General features: G+C 44.2%; 1 protein-coding gene across 1 annotated transcript in view; it reads left to right on the forward strand.

Annotated features, from left to right (window-relative positions):
- Window positions 1–301: 301 nt before the first annotated feature.
- TMEM255B (transmembrane protein 255B) overlaps window positions 302–25,317 on the forward strand; it is a 670,912-nt gene continuing 645,896 nt past the window's right edge. The window contains exon 1 of the mRNA XM_085620508.1: window positions 302–497. Within this exon, the coding sequence (XP_085476634.1) occupies window positions 446–497 (52 nt within the window). The 5' untranslated portion in view covers window positions 302–445. The remainder of the gene's footprint in view (window positions 498–25,317) is intronic.

Raw genomic sequence — 25,317 nt, forward strand, 5'->3', positions numbered from 1 at the left:
ACGAGACAACTAGAATTGCTATTTTGGGATTTTGCATGGCAGTGAATACAAATGTGTTAGGTTTTCTAGATGAAATTCAGTAAAAGGCATTTTTTCTCGGTTTTGTGGAGAAATGTGTAAAATGTGCCTCTATTATTTCCCCCGACTTCCTAAAGTCGTATTTCCGGAACCGAGCTGCTGCTCTCGCGCTGGACAGAGGACGGCGAGCGACTTGCACCCCCCGCGCCCCCCCCCCCCCTCCCTCCCTGATCACTGGGAGAAGCGCTAAGGAAGCTGCAGGACACAGGGCTGCCTGCTGCCGTCCATTGAAGTTTGGAGCTCCACTGGGAACGGGGTCCTGGGGCTCCTTACCTTCTTCCCCCGTAGCTGCTACCGCTGCCCCTGGAAACCCTGCTCTTACCTGCGCAGCGCCGGTTACAGGGGACCGGTGGGTGGCAACAGTACGATGCCGCAGCAGACCCCGCTTTCCGAGGGAGCGGCGTCTCTGGATGCAGAAGGTAAGACTTTCCCTTCCTCTCCACACACCTGCCTCTCTCACAGCCTATCCTGGCGCCCTAAGAAGGCATCGAACAGCTACCGCGGACTCGAGAGACTGCGCGCACTCTCTTGACCCACGGATGCTGCGCCTCGGGCGCTACGGCGCCGCTCAGGGAGCCCTGATGGAGCCGGCGCCCTCGCACCTGAACCCTCCGGTAACGTTTTTCCAAATTAGAGCCGCTATCTGGAAGGGAACTGATGTGCCTAGAAACGACGTTTTTGTCCGGGCGCTAGCTGCCCGGTGAACCTGGATGCTGCTTTTTGTTCTCGCCAGTCATTACTGGCTGGGACTTCGCTTGTTTGATTGTTTTCAGAGCTTTATTGGTCTTGCTCCGGTTCTCCCATATTTCTGAGCTTCATGGTATATAAAGTATTTGCGTGAGTCCAAGGTCCCCATAGAATTTTGAACATTTTGTTCTGATGCTATCTATAGTAACTGTTTCCAAATTACCGATTCACAAGACTTTATTTTATATTTCCGAGGTCTGAGTATACATTTGGTATTTCCACGACCCTATTTCCTGTTGACCATATTCCCCAAATGTGTCTCCATTATGGTACTGTAGGTATCTGTGACAAGAAACAGAGCTCATTGTTTTCAGGACTTTATATCAATGGTAGAAGCACCTCGGGGGCTCCTCTGATTCTAATCATTGCTGAAAATGGAAAAATGTACTAATGGAACCCATACATTGGATGTGAGTGCTGTCAACAAGGGCGGAGTCATGAAAAGCAAAGTCTAACAGTCAATGTATACATTTTTTAAAACTCTGCCACAAATTGTCAACAAGACAATGAGACAGTAAATGTATTCTGTCTTACATAATTGGTGACAAAGAGCAGGGGCATAGCTTCATGGGAGTTGCTTGAGGTGTGACACCCCACAAATGAATACAGTCTTGGCAGTTGGATCTGGGGGCCTGAAAAGGGTCTGTCTGTGTTGGTGTTCCTTGTCATCCTGTTGCCTCTAACATGATCTAATTTGTTCATTTTTTTTGTATAAGGGATCAATCAATCAGTCAGTATTTGTAAAGCACAACTTGTCAGGTGTTCAGGTGGTAGCTGTAGGTCTCATTCTGAAAAGCCGGGTCTTCTATCCATATACATTACTTTGCATCAGGTATGCATTCCATGGGTGGTGTATGGGCGTTCCCGTGCATCCAACCATGGATTTTGATGCAAACCTATATGTACAAAGAGTTTTACAATGGGTCTGTAACAAATTGGTGCACATGCTTGCGAATGGCACAACATGGAAAAATATCTCCATTTCTGATTACTGCCTCTATGCATGTGTGCTACATTCTGCAGCACACCGAAAAATAAATAATCCTCCAAAGATACTTTTTGTGCAGGAAGGTCTGCTCTCCTGCACAAAAACTATCCTGACCATAACACAGACACTCTAGCACTATGGTGCAAGGATGCCTGTGTTGGTGCTAGGCAGACCAAAATGTGCCAGTGCAGAGATAGAGTATAGCTGCACAATTTATTCGAAGATATGCCACAGTTCTGCTCTCTTTTGTGACGCAACGCATAACAGCAATTTTTCTTGCTGGCCTGCGTTGCACAACTTCTTTGTAAATATGTCCCTAGGTGACTGGTTTATGAAAGAAATAGCAAATCAGCACCCATAGAAGCACTCCTTGAATGGATGCAAGTTTTTAGAAATCACAAACATTGCCAGAAATAGGCTTGGAAAGCTATGCCGGTCTCAGGTTTACCGGCATACTACTGCCAATCAAACTCCCAAAAAGTGACATGACTAATGCTTGCAAATAGTCTAACCACTGGCAATCTCTCGAGGCAGCATTCCAAACCATTGTTTTTCGCACACTGGGCCACTTAAGACAGAGCGACTGATTAGGATTTAGCAAGTTGTAGAGGCAGGGTGGCGTATGACTTTACTGCCTTTACTCCGCCCACCAAATTTTGAGATGTCCCCCAGCTTGGCAGAGATCTCTGTACGTTGGCAGGAACCTCCATCATGACAGTTCCTGTCAATGTAAGAAACCAGGTGGCTCCATCAAACATGAAGGCTGACTGTCAAACCTTTCCAATTTAAAAAAAAATAATAATTCAATATCAAACCCCCCCAAAGCAGGAGTTGGTGTTTGAAGAAATAAAAAACCTCATAAGCCTAGATACCAGTTTTTTCCCATGGTGTAGAGACCATTTTTCTTTTTTTACTGTACCTCACCCTAAGTGTATACCTGGCGGTGACGGACAGTTAAAAAAAAGGCATCAGACTGTCCACTCTAAATGGGGCAAATGGTTGGATGGCTTCCTTCCGATGGCACCTGGTTTATCAGGCTGCTGAAGGAAGCTTTACACTCTAAATCTTACTCTGCCGGCGTAAAACATACATCCGCCCAACTCAAAAACTGGCAGGCTGACCTTGAGTTTGGCAGACAGGGTACTCCGTCGGCATTGCAACAGAGAACCTGTCTGCCAAACTAAATCAGCCCCAGAGGCCCATCAACTACACATCAGTACCGGTCCTGCTCCTTATGGAAACAGTCTGTCTCAACCCTTGGTCGCCTCACACATTCACCCTGTGGCCCACTCCTTTTTAGGTCTCGCCTGAGCCAGCGCGTGCGCTGCTCTTGCGAGACATTTAGTGAGTGGGCTTTCAAAAGTCCTACCACAGCTTTTGTGGTGGCATAGAGCGTGCGGTTACGCGCACAATGACGAGCAGAGGCGCCATCTGGCTTTCCTCTCTCGTCATTATGTGCGCGCGCACATCGCTCGCAATCACTTTCACTTTTGCTGTCGCGCGCTCACACCACTTGCATGCTTTAAAAAAGAAATTCTGCTCACATGCTGTAAAATGTGTATTAATTCACTCCAATGCCTGCGCTTATGCCCTCTAGTGCCTGCCATCATGCACTCCAGTGCCTGCGCTCATTCCCTCCAGGGCGTGCGCTCGTGCACTCCAGTGCCTGCGCTCGTGCACTCCAGTGCCTGCGCTCGTGCACTCCAGTGCCTGTGCTCATGCACTCCAGTGCCTGGGCTTGTTCACTCCAATGCCTGCACCTGCTGTCAGCTGCTGGGCAACCATCCCTCCTGTCCGTAGTGTTAATATTTACGTAGTGGGCACTCCGAGGGCTGCAAGGCTTCCATTTATGGAGACGTTTTATGTGAAGCGAAGGAACGAAAGGCTCTCAAAACAAAAATGCTCATGAGCCAAGTTTATACTGCCGAATATCTACATACGTGACCTCGTGGCTCATCCCCCCACACCCTTCCATTACCTATTAGCACCTCTCCCAGGAGTCCCATCCCACATCACAGTCACCGGACGGCCGCAGTTTCACAGCCCTGGCAGAAGGGTGCAGCACCTCATCTGTTGCTCTGCTGAGCAACTCTGCTCCAGTGTCGGAGCTCTTATTTATAACCTTGCATGTGAACAAGACCCTGCACCCCATGTTGGCTTCCTCCCACCCCATGTGAACACAAGACTCCATCCTGCACCCCATATCAGCTTCCTCCCACCTCTCCACGCCCCATGTGAACACAAGACTCCACCCTGCACCCCATGTCGGCTTCCTCCCACCTATCCCCACCTCATGGGAACACAAGACTCCACCCTGCACCCCATGTCAGCTTCCTCCCACCTCTCCCCACCCCATGGGAACGCAAGACTCCACCATGCACCCCATGTTGGCTTCCTCCCACCCCATGTGAACACAAGACCAGGGCATTGGCATAGCCAATAGGTCTCGCCTTTGGGACCTTATAACTGTTTAGCCAACAACAGTTAATGTTGTTGCACCGAGGATATTGTGCTGCATAACTCAATACTTATAAGGTCCCAAAAGCGAGACCTATTGGCTATGCCAGTGCTTGTTTAGTCGGGAAATTTGAGATTCACCCCTCCGAATCTCATTGACTAAGCCATGCCCTGGCAAAGAGGCTGCATTTTAAAATATCCTACAGTTAAGGCAACCGCTGCAGAAATCTTTGTGTGTCCAGTAATTATCAGGGAATAACAAGGTAATATAACTCTGGTGGTCAACGCACTTCCTGGAGAGATTTATGTTTTGTCTAGTCACAGTTATGACTCATAAAGTACTGTAGAGGGTTAATGTGCCTGCTGCAAACCACACTGTATAACATGCAGATCACAAATTTGTATTTTATGTAGATAGGTAAGTGAGTTGCTGCTTATGACATAGAACCTTTCGGTTGTTGCAGTTCTCAAGTTGTAATCCTTCAAATATAGCACAGTGAGCTGTGAACCGGCATCAAGGAGCTGCATGCCAAGTGCAAAGCTAAGGTTGCTAAAAAGGGTTCCTTTGGGTAGTAATAAAGTCTTACTAGTGCTATCAACCCAAACTGATGTGTTGTGTTTGAAATCATGACGTTGTGTTTCGCTTGACAATGTAATCTTCACATATAACATCTACAAGTGGGGATGATATGTGACCCCTATACATTTTTACCCTCATTGTCTTATGTGACATTTCCTGTACATTTCTTGTACTTTGATTTACACACTTGTCTGATTTTTTGTCTGTATTATGTGTGTGAAGTAACGTGCTCTGACATACTAGATTAGGACAAGTAGCGCTGTAAAGAAATAAATAGAAAATAAATTAATAAGTGCTATTTAAATCGTTATTTGTTTAATTACTCATACAGGAAGAGATATATGACATTCTTAGAGAACATTCATATATTTCTTACAAACGTGGGCTAAAGTCAAAAACATGCCTCCAAATCATAGTTTCTCTAAAATTCATTTGAAGTGATAACAGGCTGTTTGCCTTTGTGTCTCTCCATTGCAGTGGCATTTAGGTGTTTAGGCTCCAGATGGTGCTCAGCCAGTACGATACTAAAACACAAGGGCTGATGGTCCTTTAAATCAAGCCTTTGTTTTGGGCCCAGTTTGAAATTAAAATAAGTAAGACCTCCTCGATGCCTCCAGGCTGTTGCTCTGAACTGAAAACAGATAGCAAGTAAGTGCTGCTGAATGTGAATGCTGAATGTGTACCATTGTCTTGCTAATTTCAGGGACAAATTCAACATATTTCATTTGGACCTACATGGTTCCTGGATCTGGCTCAATAGTAGCTACTGGATCTGGGATCCATCTAGCTCCCCCTCATTTTGTGCACTGATTCCAATGGTTCATTTCAACATTTGTGTTTATTTACTTTGAGCATCAAACTTTACTTCCATGTTTTGTTTCCGTTGTCACAGTGACATTTCCAATATTCTGCTTGCAATTTACAAGACAACTTGTACATGGAAGTCATTCTTCCAGAACTCTGTGTCATGTTTTATAGTTTTAATTGTTTTATGTCATATTTCTTGAGAATACATTTTACTGTGTAATCTTTTGTTACTGGTGCCCTTGCAGCTTAATCTATGGAAGCACTGGTGATGCGCCTCAGCTGATCAGACCGCGCTGCTGAGAACAGTCTCTTAATTGTTAGCTATTGTTATTTATCAAGGGTTTTTATAAAGAAGCGACATGTAGAGGTGCAAGTTCCATAAAGTTAATAATATAATTAGTGTATAACATAGTGATAATGTCATGAATCCAGGTGTGCAATGCACATCCTTCGACATATGGCCATACACATGATATAAATGGTCCTTCTATACGAGGTGCATCCCACATCACATAAGAGATTTTTGGCCACATGCACAAAGAATTCTGTTTGCGACTTCCTAATTGCGAATCTTTGTGATTGTGCTGATGTGTCTAAGACACATTCAGCAATTCCCAGTGGGTCACAAATGGACCTACCTCATCAATATTCATCAGGTAGGTCGCAATTTGCGACCCTTTGGGAACTGCTTAAAACACAAAGATGATGGCCTGCTGGGGTCAGCAGACCACCAAGTCTGTGTTTGCTTTTAAATAAAGCAACGTTTTTTGTTAAATGCAATTCCTTAAAGAAAAACAGGATGAGTTTCTAAAATAAAAATAAAACGTTTCAGTTAATTTTTTAAGAGTAGGCAGTGATCCATCGGGCCCCTGCCTGCTTTTAAAAACGTTTTCGCAACCATTCACAAAGGGGAAGTGGACCCCTGCGGATCCCTTCCTGTTTGTGACCACCTACTTGAAGTAGGCAGTAAACTGCAAATGTTTTGTGACCAAATTCCGGTCACAAAACATTCATACATCCTCCTGTGATTCGCTATAAGGAAGGGACACCCTTGACATGCCCCTTCCTAATAGCGACTTGCAAGCCCTATTTTGCGAGTCGGTAATAGGTTACTGACTCGCAAAATAGGGTAAGCACATGTGAAAGGGCTATTTCGCATCCAGTTCCCAGATATTGAACCATATGCTGGCCATACTGAAAATGGTAATCAAACTAATTTGTACGTCCCAGTTTTCTTGAAATGTTATGTTTATTATTTTCAAACAGACTTTCAAAATCATTGACATGCATTTTGAAAGCAGTAGTTATTTCAGTTACAGTTTAGTATGTATAGACAATAATTTGTCAGACCACTCTCAAATAAATCATAGAATAAATTCATTTAAATTAATCTAGAGACTGGGGATCAGAAACATAGGGCCACATATATCAACATTAGGAATAGCGATTACCTTATTGCGATTTTCTGCGAATCGCAATAAGGTAATCACTATTCCTAAAGTACGAAACTCACAGAGTTTCATTTAGTGATTCCTATAGAGTCCAAATTGACCTACCTCATTAATATTAATGAGATAGGTCACAATTTGTGACCCCTTAGGAATCACTAAAATCACAGAGATGGTGGCCTGCTAGGATCAGCAGACCACCATGTCCATGTTTGCTTTTCAATAAAGCAATCTTTTAAAAAAAAATACAGGCAGGTTTCCTTAAATGAAAACGGGTTGTGTTTAAAAGGAGAATTAAAAGTTTTCTTTTCATTTTTTAAGAGCAAGCAGTGGCTGATGGGACCACTGCCTGCTCTTAAGAAACATTTTTGCCATCATTCCCAGAGGGTAAAGGTTCCCTTGGGGACATTTGCGAATGGGTTACCACCAACTTGAAGTTGGGGATAAAAATAGAATGTTTTGCTGTTGCATTTACGGTCACAAAACGTTCATACATACCGCTGTGATTCGTTATTTAGAAGGGATGCCCTAAACACGCCCCTTCCAAATACGGAATCACAAACCCATTTTGCAATTTGTTAACAGGCTACCGAATTGCAAAATGGGATTTGATACATAGGAAAAGCCTTTTTTGCATTCGCAAACGGGCAGATTCTGTCAATCCCCTGTTTGGCTCTCAGTTCCTCCCATCTGCCATAACGTAAAACTTGAAATAACAATTAACTGATCAGCAGGTAGGGCATGCGTCACTCATATGATACCACATCATAGCATCGTCATCAGAAAAGATGAAGAAAAATGTAATTGGTCCCATAAAATCAACCAGCCGTCTGATTATACTCACAATATCACGAAGAGTTAGGAGTGCAATCACACTTAGACAAGTTAGCATTTTTAAATCCCAGTTTTCATCTTTTACACAGATCTCTCTTGACAAAAGTAATACACTGACCTTAGCAAGCGTCTGACTTAATATCATTATTCATTCTCACATACTATCACGACTGTATTTCATAATCATCTTTCAGCTGGAGCTGCTGAAGCACCCATGAAGACGACAGTTCCAGTACTTACCTTCAGTGAGACTGTCAGCATATGAAGTGCTCACATACTTCTTGTTTGGTTCGGTGTAATTTAGTCGAAAGAGAATTTACTGCAAAATGTTTTGTCCCTACTTATTATGAGTTGCAATTCTCCTGGGGATTATGTCGACCCTGGAAGTATTGGTGGGGAGGTGCTGCAGCACCCCTAAAATATCCATGCTCGAGTTCCGAAGGGGAATAAGCAATGAAGGTGGCTTCAAAGTTTTTTTTTTTATTGTGTCATTTCCTGTGTGTTTAAAGACAGAGTGAATTATTGGTGCTTATTCTTTTAAATGGATATCGGTGATTACATTTAATTCTCTGACTGCAAAGTGGGAGGATTTTGTTAAGTGAAACTATGTGACAATCTTCCTGGTGTGAAAGGAAAGGGCGTAAGGTGCCATTTTTTCTAAATGTTATGTTTAATTTCAAATTAATTTCGGATATGCATAGTTTATTAAAGCCAATACACTTTTATGCACTAAAACAATATACTTAAAAAGGTCGGTACACTTTTTTAAGGCGCGTGTGTTTCCGGGTCGAGTGCGGCAATGAGAGCTTGCCGGCATGTGCGAATGGTGGCTTGGTTGAAGGCTCCATACAGCAGCTTTTGACATTCAGGTAGCATTACGGGACAGATGCAGAGTATATGGGCCAGATTCACAAAGGTAAATTTAGACCAAAAGTTTAAGTTTACGACTTTCTGTATTCACAAAGGTAAGTTACGAGTAGTATCTTTCTGTCTGCACTCAGGGCGGAGTTTCCGCACTTGGGGCAGAATCTGTGCACTCAGGGCAAAATCTCCACACTCGGAATGGAAATCCCCCCCTTACCCCCCCCCCGGGTGTGGCAATTCCACTCTGGGGATGGAGATTCATGTCTGGGGGTGGAGATTCAATTCCGGGGGTGGAGATTCCACTCCAGTTACAAACTCGGGATGAGCTTCCTTCCCAAATGAGGAGATTTCGCCCGAGTGCAGAAACTCCATCCAGAGTGCGGACAAAAAGATATTATTCATACCATACCTTTGTAAATACCGAAAATTGTAAACTTAGACTTTTGGTCTAAGTTTACCTTTATGAATTGGACCCTTAGGGACCGATTCCGATCTCGGTCGGAAGGGCACCGAATCGGGTTCGACAGTAGTGGATCCGATTCGGAGGCTTATTTTCCGACCGAAACTGGGCTGAACCATCAGTATAAATAATATATTTATACTCCTCGGAGGCAAACATTGCTGTGCATGGGATAAACATGCTTATATTGAAGACATTCTTGTGTCTGTAAAGACAGGTCAAAGAGGAAGTCTACATCCACAGCTGTTAAGGATGCTGCCCTTTGTATCCTTCTAGGATGGAGGGCTTTAGCATTGGGAACGCTTGCTTTTGTGACACTGTCGAAGGCTGGAATGGGAGTATTGAATCTTGTGCTAGTGGCCACTCTTTAAGTATAGCCATCTGCACCGTAGTGAGTATTTTTTTAGTGGATGCAAAACACATTTCCGCATTGGAAAATAAATGCCATTTATAGGCAATTGGCACTGTTATGCCTTCATTAAAGTTGATATATGTAATGCCAATGGCACCGGCGGCTATACGGATGACCAGGTTTGTTGTATTTACACGTGTATGTAAATGATGTGCTGTAAGTGACGTGCTGCAAGCAAGTCGTATTGTAGTGATCTGGGTATGTCTGTATGTTCTGATGTCCAATTTGCACTGGAAAAATCAGGATGAATAAATTGTTATAATGATTTAATGCATTGTGCATAATCAGGTATGCATGTTCTGCCAAAATTAAGAAACCCTAACAAGGATTGTAGCTTCCTTAGAATATTTGGTGGTTGTAGCAGAGCACACTTCTCTAGGAAGCGTGGTGCAAGGCTTTTTCCTTCATGGGTAAGTTTGTTTCCTAGAAAATAGGACTTTTAGAAATGCTATATTAGATTTCTTGATGTTGAAATTGTAACCAGATTCTGTAAATCCCTGTATTATATGATCTACCCTGGTCAAATGTGTGTTTAATTCATCCAACGTCAGGTGGATATCATCTACAAAGGACAATGCTGCAGGGTCAATATCAAGTAGAATTGACACATTGCAGGCTGCAAACAGTCTTGGACTGTTCGTATACCCCATGGATAGTCAAGAAAAGCAACGTTAAAAGCCAAGCTCCCAGAAGGCAGTCCAGCCTCTGCTGTCAGAACTATTTTTTTAAAGGAAAAACATTGGAAATATACAATTTTTTTTGTATTTTTTATAGACTATGAGCCACATGCATCAAACTTAGCAATTGCGATTCCTAAATTACGATTTTTAAGAATCCTAATTTAGGAATCGCAATTCCCTATGCATGTAGGAATCGCAAAAAAATGTGCGTTTCCTGTATGTTCCTTATTTGCGACTTGCAAATTGCGAATCGCAAATAAGGAATGGCTTCCCATTCATTCCTATAGAACTAGAGGCCCATAGGAATCAATGAAAATTGCATGCGCAATTTGCGAGTCCCAAATAGGTACTCGCAAATTGAGCATGCAATTTCAAGGGTGCAAGTGTGGCAGAAGGACATACTGATGCACTCCTGAAAGTGCAATAAAAAACATGTTGCACGCACACATGCCCCACATGTGCAACATAGAACTTTGAAAAATGCACTTTTGTTCAAAGTCTTCGCAAATTACCATCAACTTTAAGTTGATGGTAATTTGAGTTTCTTAAAAGCAAAACTCCTCTGCTAACCTGATGACTTCAGGAAATGATGTCTCTAGATCTGACGAGAGGATTAAAATGTCGTCCGCATACAGGGCTACCTTCCTCTCCCATGTACCACTCTTGAATGGCAATATGGTTGACTCCTCCCTAAGACTCTGAGCTAATGGCTCTATGCACAAGTCAAAAAGGAGGGGAGAGAGAGGGCAGCCCTGTCTTGTTCCGCTCTTAATGCTGAAAGGCTTGGTCAGTTTACCGTTGACTACCAGCCTAGCCGACGGGTCACTATATATGAGTTTAATAGTTCAGCAGAACTTTGGATCAAAGTTCAGTTTCTCAATTACGGAAGCAAGATAATTCCAATTTACCCTGTCAAAGGCTCTTGTTGCATCAAGCGTCATGGCCGCCAGTGGAAGAGTAAAATTGGGAAAAAAATCAATCGCGCCTATCAGGTCGTGCGTGAGATCAAAAAGATTTCTGCCTTTTAAAAACCCCTTCTGGTCAGTATGTAGCAGATCTCCTGCAACTACTCCTAACCTGTCGGCCAAAATCCTAGTGAAAACCTTATAATCAGAGTTAAGGAGCGAGAAGGGTCTATACGACCCACAGTTTGTAGAGGATTTACCTGGTTTCAGAATCAAAGTGATGTTTGCTTCTCCCCACGAAGTGGGTGGTTTAATTCGATTCTATTCTAATCAGCAATGATTTAAGAAGCAACATCAAAGATATAGGCTATTTGACCCCCCACCTTTCTGATCATGCGGCCGTTTGGATGGATTGGGATCTTGTAGGGAAAGTTCAGCAAAGGGCTTGGTCGTTCGACCCTACAATCCTTTTAGATAAAGAGGAAATTAGTTATCTGTCCCAGGAGATTAAATCTTTCCTAGACATCAACATTGGCTCTGCTGATGTCATTGTGGTCTGGGACATCCTAAAATCCTTTCTGAGGGGTTTAGTCACGAATAGAATCTCGTATAAAAACAGGAAATATAGGGGAGAAATTTCACTTACAGAGTGTCAAATGAAAGAGGTCGAAAAAAGGATTATGAAAGAGACAGATCAGGAGCAAATTGCTAAATTGGAATCTCTCAAAGCGCTTCTGGATAGCACTGTTCAGGCTAGAATCTCCAGTAGGTGGGAGCTGAGCAGGCTTGCTCATTTTGAATGCGGCGAGGGGGCTGGTAGATTACTAGCCTGGAAGGCTAAATCAGACAGGGTGCGTAACCTGATCAGGGAAATATATGTTGCAGATGCTAATACACTAACAAGTAATGAAGATGAGATAGGAGACGCCTTCCATACCTTTTTTAAGGAATTATATGAAGAGGATAACAGCATAGATAAAACCATTGCTAGAGATTGGTTAAACTCGGTCCATCTCCCAGTTTTGGAATCTACTGAATGGGAAAATCTAGAGGTGGAAATCTCGCAGCAGGAAGTAAGGAAGGCACTTTCCGCTTGTAAAGCTGGAAAGGCGGCTGGGCCAGACGGCCTTCTGGCCGAAGTCTATAAATCCTTGGGTGAAGTCATAATTCCATTCATGACCATACTTTTTAATAAGATCCTAGTAGATGGGGTAGCTCACACTCCTGATTGACTGGAGAAACCTGCACGAGCCACTGGCATATAGCCAGAGAAGCTGCTGCGCCTTTAATGTTGGATAGAATCGTTGACTAGACCACAGGAAAGTTTCCCATTAATTTCATCCCCAAGTCTAGGGCAGCAGCTGCCCCATGTTCGTTCTCTATTTGTTTAACACCTCCGGCAAGGCTAACATAGACAGAGTGCCATGTGTGATAGTATGGACTGCTGCAAAGACTGTGTCCCAAGTGTTACAACAACCTATTTGGGAAACCATCTCATAGGGTAAGCACACAGTAAACATCCTGTGCTTGTCTTGTGTTCCCGTAAGCAAAACACAGCTTCAATCTGATCAATTTTTTGAGCTATCCAAAAAGGAATTTACTCACAGTTTAGGGGAATTTTACCCATGATTGAATTAATCATTACAAGACTTATGGTAGGTACATCAGGCAGCTGTGGTTGTCCTGCCAGTGCTGCCCTTGCTGGGACAGCTATCAAAGTGTGTGAAACATACTGAGTTAAGCCTCTATATAGTCTAACTAAACCAGTGTATTTTTGCTCTAGCTCATTAGCATTGAGACCCTATAGATTAGGGAATGGTGTATAACCGGGTAACGCTGGCCAAGTGGCCCCTTCGTTACTAAAGGGACCCATGCGTACAGGAGTAAGTACGTGGATTAGGGTGCCTGAGAACCAATTTTGATGTTCCCAATGTGAAAGTGAAATTTCTAAGAGCTGATATGCTCTGTATGCTTGTGACGGTGAAGTGTTAGTGTATTCATGAAATGTTCCTGTATTAGCATCCACTGCCAAGAATAAAAGACTTCCAAATGGTAGGTATCATGGGCTTAAACCACGACGATTATGGGCCTGAGTTAGATCTCGGCGGGATTACCAACGTCCCGCCGTGGTGGCAATCCTAAGTACTCTGTCGAGCTGCCGTTGGTCCACCCACCGTAGATTTTGCCACTTCTGTGCTTGCTAACTGTACTCTGTCACCGTCAAGCCGGCGTGATTACGCTGAGCCGATTTAGATGTTCCTGTTGTGCTGGCAGTGTGCTGAAGGCGGAGTCCTGACGCAGTAAGGGTCATGGGGGTGTGGAGACTTGTAAGTGCAACATATTTATATGTTAATATACATATGTGTTCTGTTTGCATGAAATAAATATGTATGCTATGTGTTATATCCCTTTGTGTTACATATTGCATGCCCCTCACACAACATGCAGACATTATTGAATGCACACCCACAGGCACCAATAGCACAACACCCCCAAGCAACACAACAGGAAATATTTTTTTTAAGTGTCTATACAGGTGTGTTCAATTTACCACGATTGGTAGGAAACTGAACACAACTGCATTACACCCAAGGAAAATATTGCATGTATGAGCAATGCAGACATACAAAAGGCTACAGCAATTGTCAATATAATATACATAGGACAATTGTAACAGAAGCTTACCGTCGATCTTGGTGACAACTGAGTCATTTGGCGTTGTGGAGTCGGTGCAGCAAAGGAGAGACTTGGACGATGGGGTACAAAATGGAAACAGAAGCGGAAAGCAAGTAAAAAGGTACTTTTTTAACTTCATTTCCTCTGATTGGGCCAACTCGAAATAGGAGGGATTCCTGCCACAGTTGCCATGGTGGAAAGAAACATCGGAATTCTGGATGGCGAAAATCTGGGCTGTAGTCCCAACGACAGCTGATTCTGCCTCTACCGACATCGACGTGGAGTCGGCAGGACAGCAGTGGTCTTCCCGCCACTGACCAGCCAACATCTAAATGCAGACCACCAAGTCGGCGGGTGGGAAGACCACCAAAAGAATGATGGCGGGACCATTTCCGTCAACATCTAAATCAGGCGCTATGTCACCACTTACATTGCCAAGGCAACATAGAGTTAAATAGTTAAATGTGCATAGACAACAGGTCTGCAATTGTTATACTCTGTGATTGCGCCATTAAGAAAACAGTAATGGAAACAAAGTGCAAACACTAATATGAGTAATGCTTTTAAAGGTTCAAGCTTGAACAGCCTAAAATACTGTGGAGGATTAATCCCCAACACCACAGATGTCTCCAGAGGAGATGTAAGGGTACCATGGGCACGCACAAGTACTACTCAAGAGACCTGTTAAATAAGTACCTGACCAGTCGTTGGTAGCGCCATGTCGCAGGGATTCTGCTGGTCAGTTTTGATGTAACCTTGTAAACCTAAAAAACACTGAAATTCTCCAATTATAGCTAACTGAAGTAACTATAACTCACACCCTCACCATGCACTGTTATTGTCAATGATGTCATTTCAGATGAGGTATTGATGTTATCAATAATGTCATAGAATATGTCATGAATAATGTAATATTTGAGGTCATAAGTAGGGGTGGGCGGAATTTGCGGAATTAACCTTCGCAAATTATCGCGAGAATGTTTAAAATTATCGCAAACAAGCAGAAATATCGCGAAGATGCGGAAGTTTTTTTCCGGCATGTTCGCGAGATTTTCTGCATGGTTGCGGGTCGCCAACTTACCCATGTGGTTGCTTGCGGGCGCGGCCATCTTGTTTTGAGTTGTTCTCGCGGTGCATGATCGCGAGAAGAAAGACGTGATCGCGCGACGCATGACGTCACTGCGGGCGCGAACTGTCGCGAGACAGCGCAAATGGCTAAAAACAATACAACATCTCATGGAGAACGCGACCGGATCAAGAAAACTTGTCGGCGAACGCAGGGATTCAGGTAAGGCGATCGCGCGCGCGCGAGAATGTATCATTTTACAGCGCGAGCAAGAAACAAATTATCGCCAAGCTGCGGAAACCGGAATTTTTGACATTTTCGCGCTCTCCGCGGAACGCAAAAATGTCAAATTATCGCAATTTCCGCGAACGGAACGAAATTTTTGCCCAGGCCTAGTCATAAGCAGTGCTCGGCTAGGGAGTGACTTATAGTTACTTCAGTTAACAATGACTGGCTAACTACCATTGTTATGTCATCATAGTGCATTCTCTTTCTAGTGCCCCTTAGTGGAGATCGGGTAAGGGAATTAATCAGAATAGAGAAAACATTGCTTGATAGTATCTGTTGTCTTTTGGTATTCGTTGTGCTCGTAATAGAGAGTTTGCAAAATGACACTTTTGAAGTGGTTTGCGTCATTTAGTTTTGAAGTGAAATGAGTTTGATCTAGGAATATTTTTGTGGTGTTTTAGGTTTTTTGCGCTTTACACATCCGCGAGTTGAGAAAGGGTAGGGTGTGAGGCTGATTGGTGTGTAGCTCATGAGGACTGCAGTGTTAAATCTTAAAATACAGGGTTGTATTTACAAATAACGGTACTTCACATCATGAATGAGAGTGGGACCGAACCATGGCAGACACCTATGGCAAAGACTGTGACTTTGCTAGCCTTGTGATGGCTGGTGCTTGCACATTTGTGCACAAGTACAAGCTATCGCACAACTTAAGAAACCTTTGCTCCATGTGAGCTCCTGCAGTCCGAATTATACAAACGGCTTGACCCTCACATGGAGCAAGAGAAGGCATATTTTTTCAGTTATTGTCAAGAGGCAGGAAATAGAGAAGGCAAAAACCTGATACCTCAATGAAAGAGCCACCACTGTATCATTCTCATCCTAGAAAAGGATTTACTCCTGCCCTTGACAAGAGTAATTCCCAAACCATTTCCGGGATGGGAATGATTCAGAAGCAAGCCCTGTCCTGGAATACCCACGACCTGTTCCTGCACTCATAAATCAGGCCATTTTCAGGTTTATGTTCATATAACACATGCAAATATGCTTTTAAATCGGACTCAATATCTTGTAGAAAATGTTGCAGAGCAAACAGTAGTCATCAATAAATAGCCTTTGAGTAGGTGGTCTTAACTGTGAGATATTTCACATTATATAAACAGTGAATCTTTCCTATTTGTTAAAATAAAAGTTTAGATGTAATAAAGTGACTTTAGAGAAAAAATTGCAGGCAAAATTACATACATTTACGCAGTTGACTGAGCAATTTGAACAAGTAACGAGGGTATTTTGTACTAGTATCTGCACTAATTTTTTAGTGCAAAATAATAGCTACAATGGACTATTCTGTACAACATTGGCATACAAACTGCCGAAAATTACATTTTGCACTGGTGTATCAGTTTAAATGCCAGCGTAAAATTGCCCAGTCATCATTGTAAAATTGTTAAAATACTGATCGATAGACGTGATTTATCCGCAAGAGTGGGAGTCCTTCTTGTTGCTAGAGTCTACACGGTGCAGAACCTTTTTTATATTAATTTTACATTACTGCAGATTAATATTTTCAACATAAACATCGTCTGCATTTATTTTTTACCATTACATTATCGATTATGAACAGTAGACAACCGAGAAAACCTATGGTATAAACGTTACAACCAATTTTAAAACAAACATACAATTGGTAGGCTTAACCATATACAATACATATATATATATCTCTATATATCTATCTATATATATATTCACTGAAAAAACCATAGGTTTCACACATGTTATAGTTAGCTGGACATTTTACTCATAAAAAACCAATGAAATTCCCCCGTTATAGTTAGTGCAGGCAACTATAACTCACGCGACCGCAATCCTCTGCTGATGCTAATACTGTATTTAGACACTTATTTGCCCATGTCTTCTTCCATTAAATTTTAGCTATACATATATTACAAATATTTTTTTTTCATAAAGACACATATGTCATAAGCAGAGGATTGCGGTCGCGTGAGTTATAGTTGCCTGCACTAACTATAACGGGGGAATTTCATTGGTTTTTTATGAGTAAAATGTCCAGCTAACTATAACATGTGTGAAACCTATGGTTTTTTCAGTGAATTTGCAAGGTTTTTTAAATGCTAATTCCTAACTATAACGTGTGTGAAACCTATGGTTTTTTCAGTGAATTTGTACGTTTTTTTAAATGCTAAGTTACTTTACGCCGTTCGTGGCGTGCGCGCCCACTTAACGCAGTTCGTTCCGTGCGCGCAGGGTGCGCTTCGCGCACCGTGCGCGCACAGTGAGCACGTGGTGCGCTTCGCGCACCGCGCGCCCACTTTACGCAGTTAGTGCCGTGCCCACGTTACGCTCCATGGGCCATGTACGCACGATGCGCTTCGCGCACCGTCCGCACACGGAGGACATATTATGCGCTACGTCGTGAAAGGTAAACTATTCAATTTTCTCATTGTGTCGTATGCCACGCACAAAAGGTGCACTGCGGGCACCTTTTGCACACGGGGGGGGAGGAATATGTGGATATTTTTTTTTTATAATTAATTTTTACCGTACACGTACGGTAAGCGTAATCGCCGTTTTTTCGAAAAAATATAAAATTGAATTTTTGGCCTTGGGGGTTCTTATGGGACACCTTAATCAAGGCTAGATGGTTAGGAGCTGTCTAACATGCCCCTTTACATGTTTTGAACCTTTGTTTTGCTTCCCCCCCTCAGAGTGCGAGAGAGAAAATGGCGGCCGCCGCTTCCTGGTTTCGACCGATTCGAATGTTTACTAAGATCTAACAGCCAATCAGAATCGCGCTCGCGCACGGCACCGTACGCGTACGGTAAGCTTACCAGACCTACAAAAGGCACTTCCTTGACCTGTAGACTACCTCTCTGCCAAATTTCAAGTAACTCTGTTCAGCCGTTCGGGCTGTAGCTGTGTCTAAAGGTCCTATGGAAAAATGCATGGGAAAAACGCGTTTTGGGACCCCCCTTTTTTCTCAGGCCCCGCGTGACGAATCGCCCCGAGACTTTCAGGGTAGGAGCGGAGCGTAGCGCCCCATTAGTTTTGAAAATTTCACGAGGATTCGTCGACCGGCGCCAAAGTTATTCCAAATAGAATGTTGCGGTTTTCCTTTGGAAACAGGGTCCTAACTATAACTACCTACTGGTGACCGCCAGTAGGTAATATATATATATATATGTCAAGAAAGAGTTGCCCCTCGTGGAAAGGCCCTCACAGGTGAGTGAATGCTTCTTTAGGAAAGCAGCTGCTCAGGACATCATTTCTCCCTTCATTCTCTGTCCGACGCGTTTCGGGACTACGCCCTTAATCATGAACAGCTTAGATAAAAAGACGGCAAACAACGCAGAACCACCAGCAATTCCTCTTTTATTTCCGCTCATGTGAGCCAGGCATTGTGGGACTGGTAGTTTAACAGTGGCTACCCAGGTGGGCTGCTGCTGTACAGTATCTTAAAACAAAATAACCACAGGAACCAACAAATGTCTTAAAGAGCCGCTCTCATAACGGCGAAGCCTCTCCTGTTCTGTAAGTCTCGTTTGTGTGAACAAAGACGGACCCGCTCTGATAGCGCGGTGGGGCTTCTCCGTGGCCGGGCCGGCCACTAACATAAGTCAAGAAAGAGTTGCCCCTCGTGGAAAGGCCCTCACAGGTGAGGGAATGCTTCTTTAGGAAAGCAGCTGCTCAGGACATCATTTCTCCCTTCATTCTCTGTCCGACGTGTTTCGGGACTACGCCCTTAATCATGAACAGCTTAGATAAAAAGACGGCAAACAACGCAGAACCACCAGCAATTCCTCTTTTCTTTCCGCTCATGTGAGCCAGGCATTGTGGGACTGGTAGTTTTAGCAGTGGCTACCCAGGTGGGCTGCTGCTGTACAGTATCTTAAAACAAAATAACCACAGGACCCAACAAATGTCTTAAAGAGCCGCTCTCATAACGGCGAAGCCTCTCCTGTTCCGTAAGTCTCGTTTGTGTGAACAAAGACGGACCCGCTCCGATAGCGCGGTGGGGCTTCTCCGTGGCCGGGCCGGCCACTAACATAAGTCAAGAAAGAGTTGCCCCTCGTGGAAAGGCCCTCACAGGTGAGTGAATGCTTCTTTAGGAAAGCAGCTGCTCAGGACATCATTTCTCCCTTCATTTTCTGTCCGACGCGTTTCGGGACTACGCCCTTAATCATGAACAGCTTAGATAAAAAGACGGCAAACAACGCAGAACCACCAGCAATTCCTCTTTTATTTCCGCTCATGTGAGCCAGGCATTGTGGGACTGGTAGTTTAACAGTGGCTACCCAGGTGGGCTGCTGCTGTACAGTATCTTAAAACAAAATAACCACAGGAACCAACAAATGTCTGAAAGAGCCGCTCTCATAACGGCGAAGCCTCTCCTGTTCTGTAAGTCTCGTTTGTGTGAACAAAGACGGACCCGCTCTGATAGCGCGGTGGGGCTTCTCCGTGGCCGGGCCGGCCACTAACATAAGTCAAGAAAGAGTTGCCCCTCGTGGAAAGGCCCTCACAGGTGAGTGAATGCTTCTTTAGGAAAGCAGCTGCTCAGGACATCATTTCTCCCTTCATTCTCTGTCCGACGCGTTTCGGGACTACGCCCTTAATCATGAACAGCTTAGATAAAAAGACGGCAAACAACGCAGAACCACCAGCAATTCCTCTTTTATTTCCGCTCATGTGAGCCAGGCATTGTGGGACTGGTAGTTTTAGCAGTGGCTACCCAGGTGGGCTGCTGCTGTACAGTATCTTAAAACAAAATAACCACAGGAACCAACAAATGTCTTAAAGAGCCGCTCTCATAACGGCGAAGCCTCTCCTGTTCCGTAAGTCTCGTTTGTGTGAACAAAGACGGACCCGCTCTGATAGCGCGGTGGGGCTTCTCCATGGCCGGGCCGGCCACTAACATAAGTCAAGAAAGAGTTGCCCCTCGTGGAAAGGCCCTCACAGGTGAGTGAATGCTTCTTTAGGAAAGCAGCTGCTCAGGACATCATTTCTGCCTTCATTCTCTGTCCGACGCGTTTCGGGACTACGCCCTTAATCATGAACAGCTTAGATAAAAAGACGGCAAACAACGCAGAACCACCAGCAATTCCTCTTTTATTTCCGCTCATGTGAGCCAGGCATATCTATAGCCTTCTGGTGGTCGCCAGTAGGTAGTCATAGTTAGGACCTAGTTTCCATAGGAAAGAGTTTTTTGGTTTGCTTATAACTTCGGAGTTATGTTAAAATGTTATGTTAAAATTCTTATAAAGCGCATGGCTGCCCCAGCAACGCGGCTTCCCAGCACTAAAACCTACAGAGTGGATTTGGGCAAAATCGGGGAGGCTAGTGATCAGAGTATAGCCAGGTCTTCACTGCCCTTCTAAAAGCCCAGTGGTCCATAGTGCACCGGATGTGAAGAGGCAGGGATTCCAGAGAGCTGGGGCCATCGCCCTGAAGGAGCGCCCACCGGCTCTGGCCCTACGCACCCGGAGCATGCAGGCAAGGTAGAGATCAGCCGAGCGCAGGGTACGGGCAGGAACATAGGGAAGACACAGATCACTCAAAAGCACGCGACAAAAGCCCATGAGAATTTTCTGAGTGATACAAAGAGCCTTAAATTGGATTCTTTGCTCTATTGGAAGCCATTGCAGCCGGTGAACGAGGCCAGAAATATGGGAGTGCTTGGGGAGCGCGAAGAGGGTACGGGCCGCGGCATTCACCAACTTCTTAGAGCCAAGAAGCAGCGCATTGCAGTAGTCCAACCTAGCCAGAACGGTAGGTTGGACTATCATCTGGCAAGTATGGCAGTCAAAGTATCCTAAAATGGGATTTAGGCCCCGTAGGAGACCAAAATAAGTGCCTGCTACTGATTTAGCCTGGTTGTCAAAAGAAAGGGAGCAGTCCATCCACACACCCAGGTTCTCTACAGCTGGTTTTGGCTGCGGGGGTGAGCCAAGCACAGGGGGCCACCAGTGGTTGCCCTATAGATGGGTATCCCTTCCTAAGAGAAGGATTTCTGATTTGGTAGAATTTAATTGAAGGCAGTTGGCCGCCATCCATTCGTAGATGGCAATCAGGTCCGCCTGGAATTTCACGGAGGCCTGGCTAGGATCATTAGAAAAGGAAAATACCAGCTGGGTGTCACCAGGGAGATGTTACTAGCTTTTGCTACCAATGCCAGTGGCTGTATGTAAATATTGAACAGCGTAGGGCTCAGTGCGGAGCCCTGTGGGACCCCGTAATGTAGCATTTGTGTATGGGAGTGGAAGGGTGTCAAGATGACTTGAAAAGACCTATCAGCCAAAAAGGACGTAAACCAGGAGAGGGCTTTGCCACCAATGCCGATCTCCAGTAGCCGGTGCAGCAAGATCTTATGCGAGTCGTTTGACAAATCTTTATTAAATTTTCCCAAATAAGAGCCCTCCATCATCTTGTTGTGTGTGTGGAAAGTTTCGGGGTGATTCATCAAGCGGGGACTCAGAAAATGGATGGTCAAAAAAAGAGTGTTTCCAAAGTCAATTCCCATTGAGATTTTAGACCCGACTGCAGCCGGAACTGCTGAATGAAATTACACCACATTTAGCAGAAAGCTAGATCTTGGTCCAGAAAAATCTCTTTTTGTGATTTGGTGCAAATCTGATCTGTAGTTTTTGAAATATTAAAGGAAAAATACATTTGTTTATCTAGGAATGTGAATCCTCCGCAGATTCCACAGTTCTCATGCTGAGATCTGATTGGCTGCCAACACTTCAACAAGGAAGTGTTGGCAGCCATTTTGAGACTCGAACTCAGCAGAGTCTCAAAAAATAATGATTAAAAAAGAGAGAAGGGGGCAGGATAGCACTACCCTTATCCCCTAGGCCTGGTGGTGGGGTTCCCCAGGGATCCCTCCAGGACTCAAAGGCATTTAATTAAGTTTTGCTGTGAAAATCACAGCGGATTTGCAAATACCGACAAAAACAAAACATGCACAGTCTCCTGCACTTGTATATAGTTGATCCCCCGGGTGTGCCAGGTCCCGGGGGCATATATATTTAGGTATTTTGAGGAGGAAGGCGCACATGTCCCCTGTCCCAATGGGGATATCGTCCCCATGGACTGTTACCCCCCCGGGGCCAGAACAACCTTAAATGTAGAGAAGGGGAGGCTGCATGCCCCCCCTCTATAGGCAGTTTACAGCCCTGCTGACTGCCTTCTCACTGGGGCAAGGCCAAAGTAATTCAGGGGAGGGGGGCCTTGCGGACCTCTCTCCTTGGCCATTTTTCAAACTAGGGAACCACCACCTCCCCAGGGCATGGCCGAATTGTCAATGGGGAGGGGGACTGCTGTGCCACCCTCCGGGGCTGTTTTCGGCTCCGGAAACCATGACCTCCCCATGGCAGGCCCTGCAAAAACAAAGGAGGGACCCCTCCTGGAACCATTATTGGCCTTGGGGACTACCAACCCCCAGGGCCGGCTCCCTATGTCCGTGGTGCCTCCCCTCGTACATAGTTGTTTGCTGTCATTTGGCAGGATTTTTGACAGCTTTTACTTGCCCTAAGGTGACTATAAATCGAGCCAATGCCATGTACTGCAATATACCCCACATACTACTAAAGTAATGGCATCATGTATGACATCATACATAATATAACTGCAACATTTGCAATAAAATTTGTGATGTTAAAACTGTGCATATTTATACAAAACCCAGCAGCAATACCCATATATATCACTCAGTAGTGGTTGCCACTGGGTAGTTATAGTTAGGTAAGCCATTCCATAGAAAAAGTGTTGTTTTTTTTTCTTATAACTTTGGCGACGTTTGACAAATGTTCATATAACCTTCCCAAAAAGTGCTTATTTTAACCTCGTATATACATGAAAAGTTTAAGAGTGATCCGTCAAGCGGGGGCTGAGAAAAAGGGGGGGTCCAAAAATACAAAATCCCCATCCATTTTCCATAGACTTATTTAAGAAGCACTATCACAAAAACTGTTGAACTGAATTACTCCAAATTTGGCAAGAAACTAGATCTTGGTCTGCAGATTGTGCTTTTTGTGATTTGGTGTAAATCCATGCAGTTGTTTTCAAGAAAGTAAGTTTAAAAAATAGTTGTAAATACAGGGTTGTCTCATCAATAATTTTATTGCAAATGTTGCAGTGATATTATCAGTGATGTCACAGAAGATGTCATGACTGATGTAACATGCGGGGAAATAGCAGTGCATGTCAATGGTGCAAATTATAGTTACCTTAAGGCATGAGTTATAGTTTCTTAAGATAACTATAACTGCTGATTTTCTATAGTTTTATGTGTGACAAATCTGAACCTAACTATGATATCCCTGTATTCTTTGGGTTTTTTAACGCCCCTGTAACCTTTCTTTTTTTCAGTGAATTTCTATGTTTTTTAATGCTATTTCCTAACTATATCTTCCCTGTAACCTTTGTTTTTTTCAGTAAATTTCTAGTTTTTTTAAAACATAAAGTAAAATGTATTTGCCATACATTAATCCAACAACTGCCACACACGCAGCCTCCCTCCCTGGGCCGATTTCAGGCCTGGGGACCCCGTTCCCCTGTGCTGGCCATGTTTTTTTAGGGGAGTGGATATGTGGCCCTCTTCTCCCGGGCCCAGCCATATTGTAAATGGGGAGAGGGACACACAACCCCCTCCCCGGGCTGATTTCTGGCCCCAGGGCTGCCATCCCCCGGTGTCCAGCCATATTATAAAGTGGAAGGGTGGCTAGCAGCACCCCTCCACAGGCCAATATGGCCCTGGGGACCCCATCCCCCGGGGCCTATCCAATTAATAATCCCCAATGGCCCGCAAATAATTAATAGGGGAGAGAGGTGGCGCAGACCCCCTACCCATGCTGATTTCAATATGTAAATGGAGGTGGTTTACTCTCAGGGTATTAGTGCTCGGGGGAAAATACACCCTATGTATGTGTCACGTATCTATCATGTGGTGCTTGCAGGGTAGAGAGAACCACCCGTCTCTCTATGAAGTGGCTAGGGCCACTAAATCACACACAAGATTCCCCAGCACACGTTCAGAATTTAAGAAATTCAGTAAATTATGACAGTTGTGTCTGTTTTCTTTTTTATTCTTTTTGTAATCGTAGGTCCAGCATTCTCAGCCAACACGTGTTTTGTCGCTCCGCATCTCTGTGCTAACTCTCTCCCACAAATACAGCCACATAGTGATTTCAATGAGGCAGTATACTTTGAGGACAAGTGACTTCCGAATTGAGGGAGCGCACAAGCAATTCCCTTGACTTTTCCTGATTCTAGTATTTGTCTACTCATTGAAGCGACATTAGGGAACATGGAGACAATGATTGCTTATTACAATAGAGGAGTGGTTAATTCTGATAGTCGATGGTCTGGAATGCATACCGGGAGTCTAAGGTACGCTGTTCCTGACTTGGAGACCTGAAGAAGTCACAGGATGTGATGCCAGATAAGCGCTGAAACACGTGTTGGCTGAGAATGCTGGACCTACGACTACAAGAAGAATAAAAAAGAAAACAGACACAACTGTCATAATTGACTGAATTTCTTAAATTCTGAGCGTTAGCTGGGGAATCTTGTGCATGCTGATTTCAACCCTGGGCACCCCGGAGCTTGACCTCCCACATAGGATCTGGTGGGGTCCAGTTTGGCTTTTAATTTTCCCCCTTCTTTTCACTTGCGTCATTTCCAATGCAACCTGTCTAGTTGTCCTTCCACGCACGCTGCCAGGATCGTGATCTTAAAAAAGGATGCTGCTGCACATCCATTACACTCCTCAAATTGCAAAGCCCATCCAGGAAGCAGCGCTTCACTTTGCTCAAAGCTCCCCATCCTGAGCTTTTTATTTCCTTGTAAATAGGTGGTGCCTGACTCCTACCGGGTTCCTGGACTCATCTGAGTCTTTCTTTTATTTTTATGATTTCCTTTCTCATTTTTATTTTAATTATAGTTTTCTTTCCTTACAGTGTAGGGAGGCAAGGGAGCTTGACCTCCCACACAGGATCCGATGGAGTCCAGTTTGGCTTTTAATTTTCCTCCCTCTTCACCTGGCTCATTGCCAGTGCTTTAGTGCTGT

Source organism: Triturus cristatus, chromosome 8, assembly GCF_964204655.1.
Source record: "Triturus cristatus chromosome 8, aTriCri1.1, whole genome shotgun sequence".
NCBI lineage: Eukaryota > Metazoa > Chordata > Amphibia > Caudata > Salamandridae > Triturus > Triturus cristatus.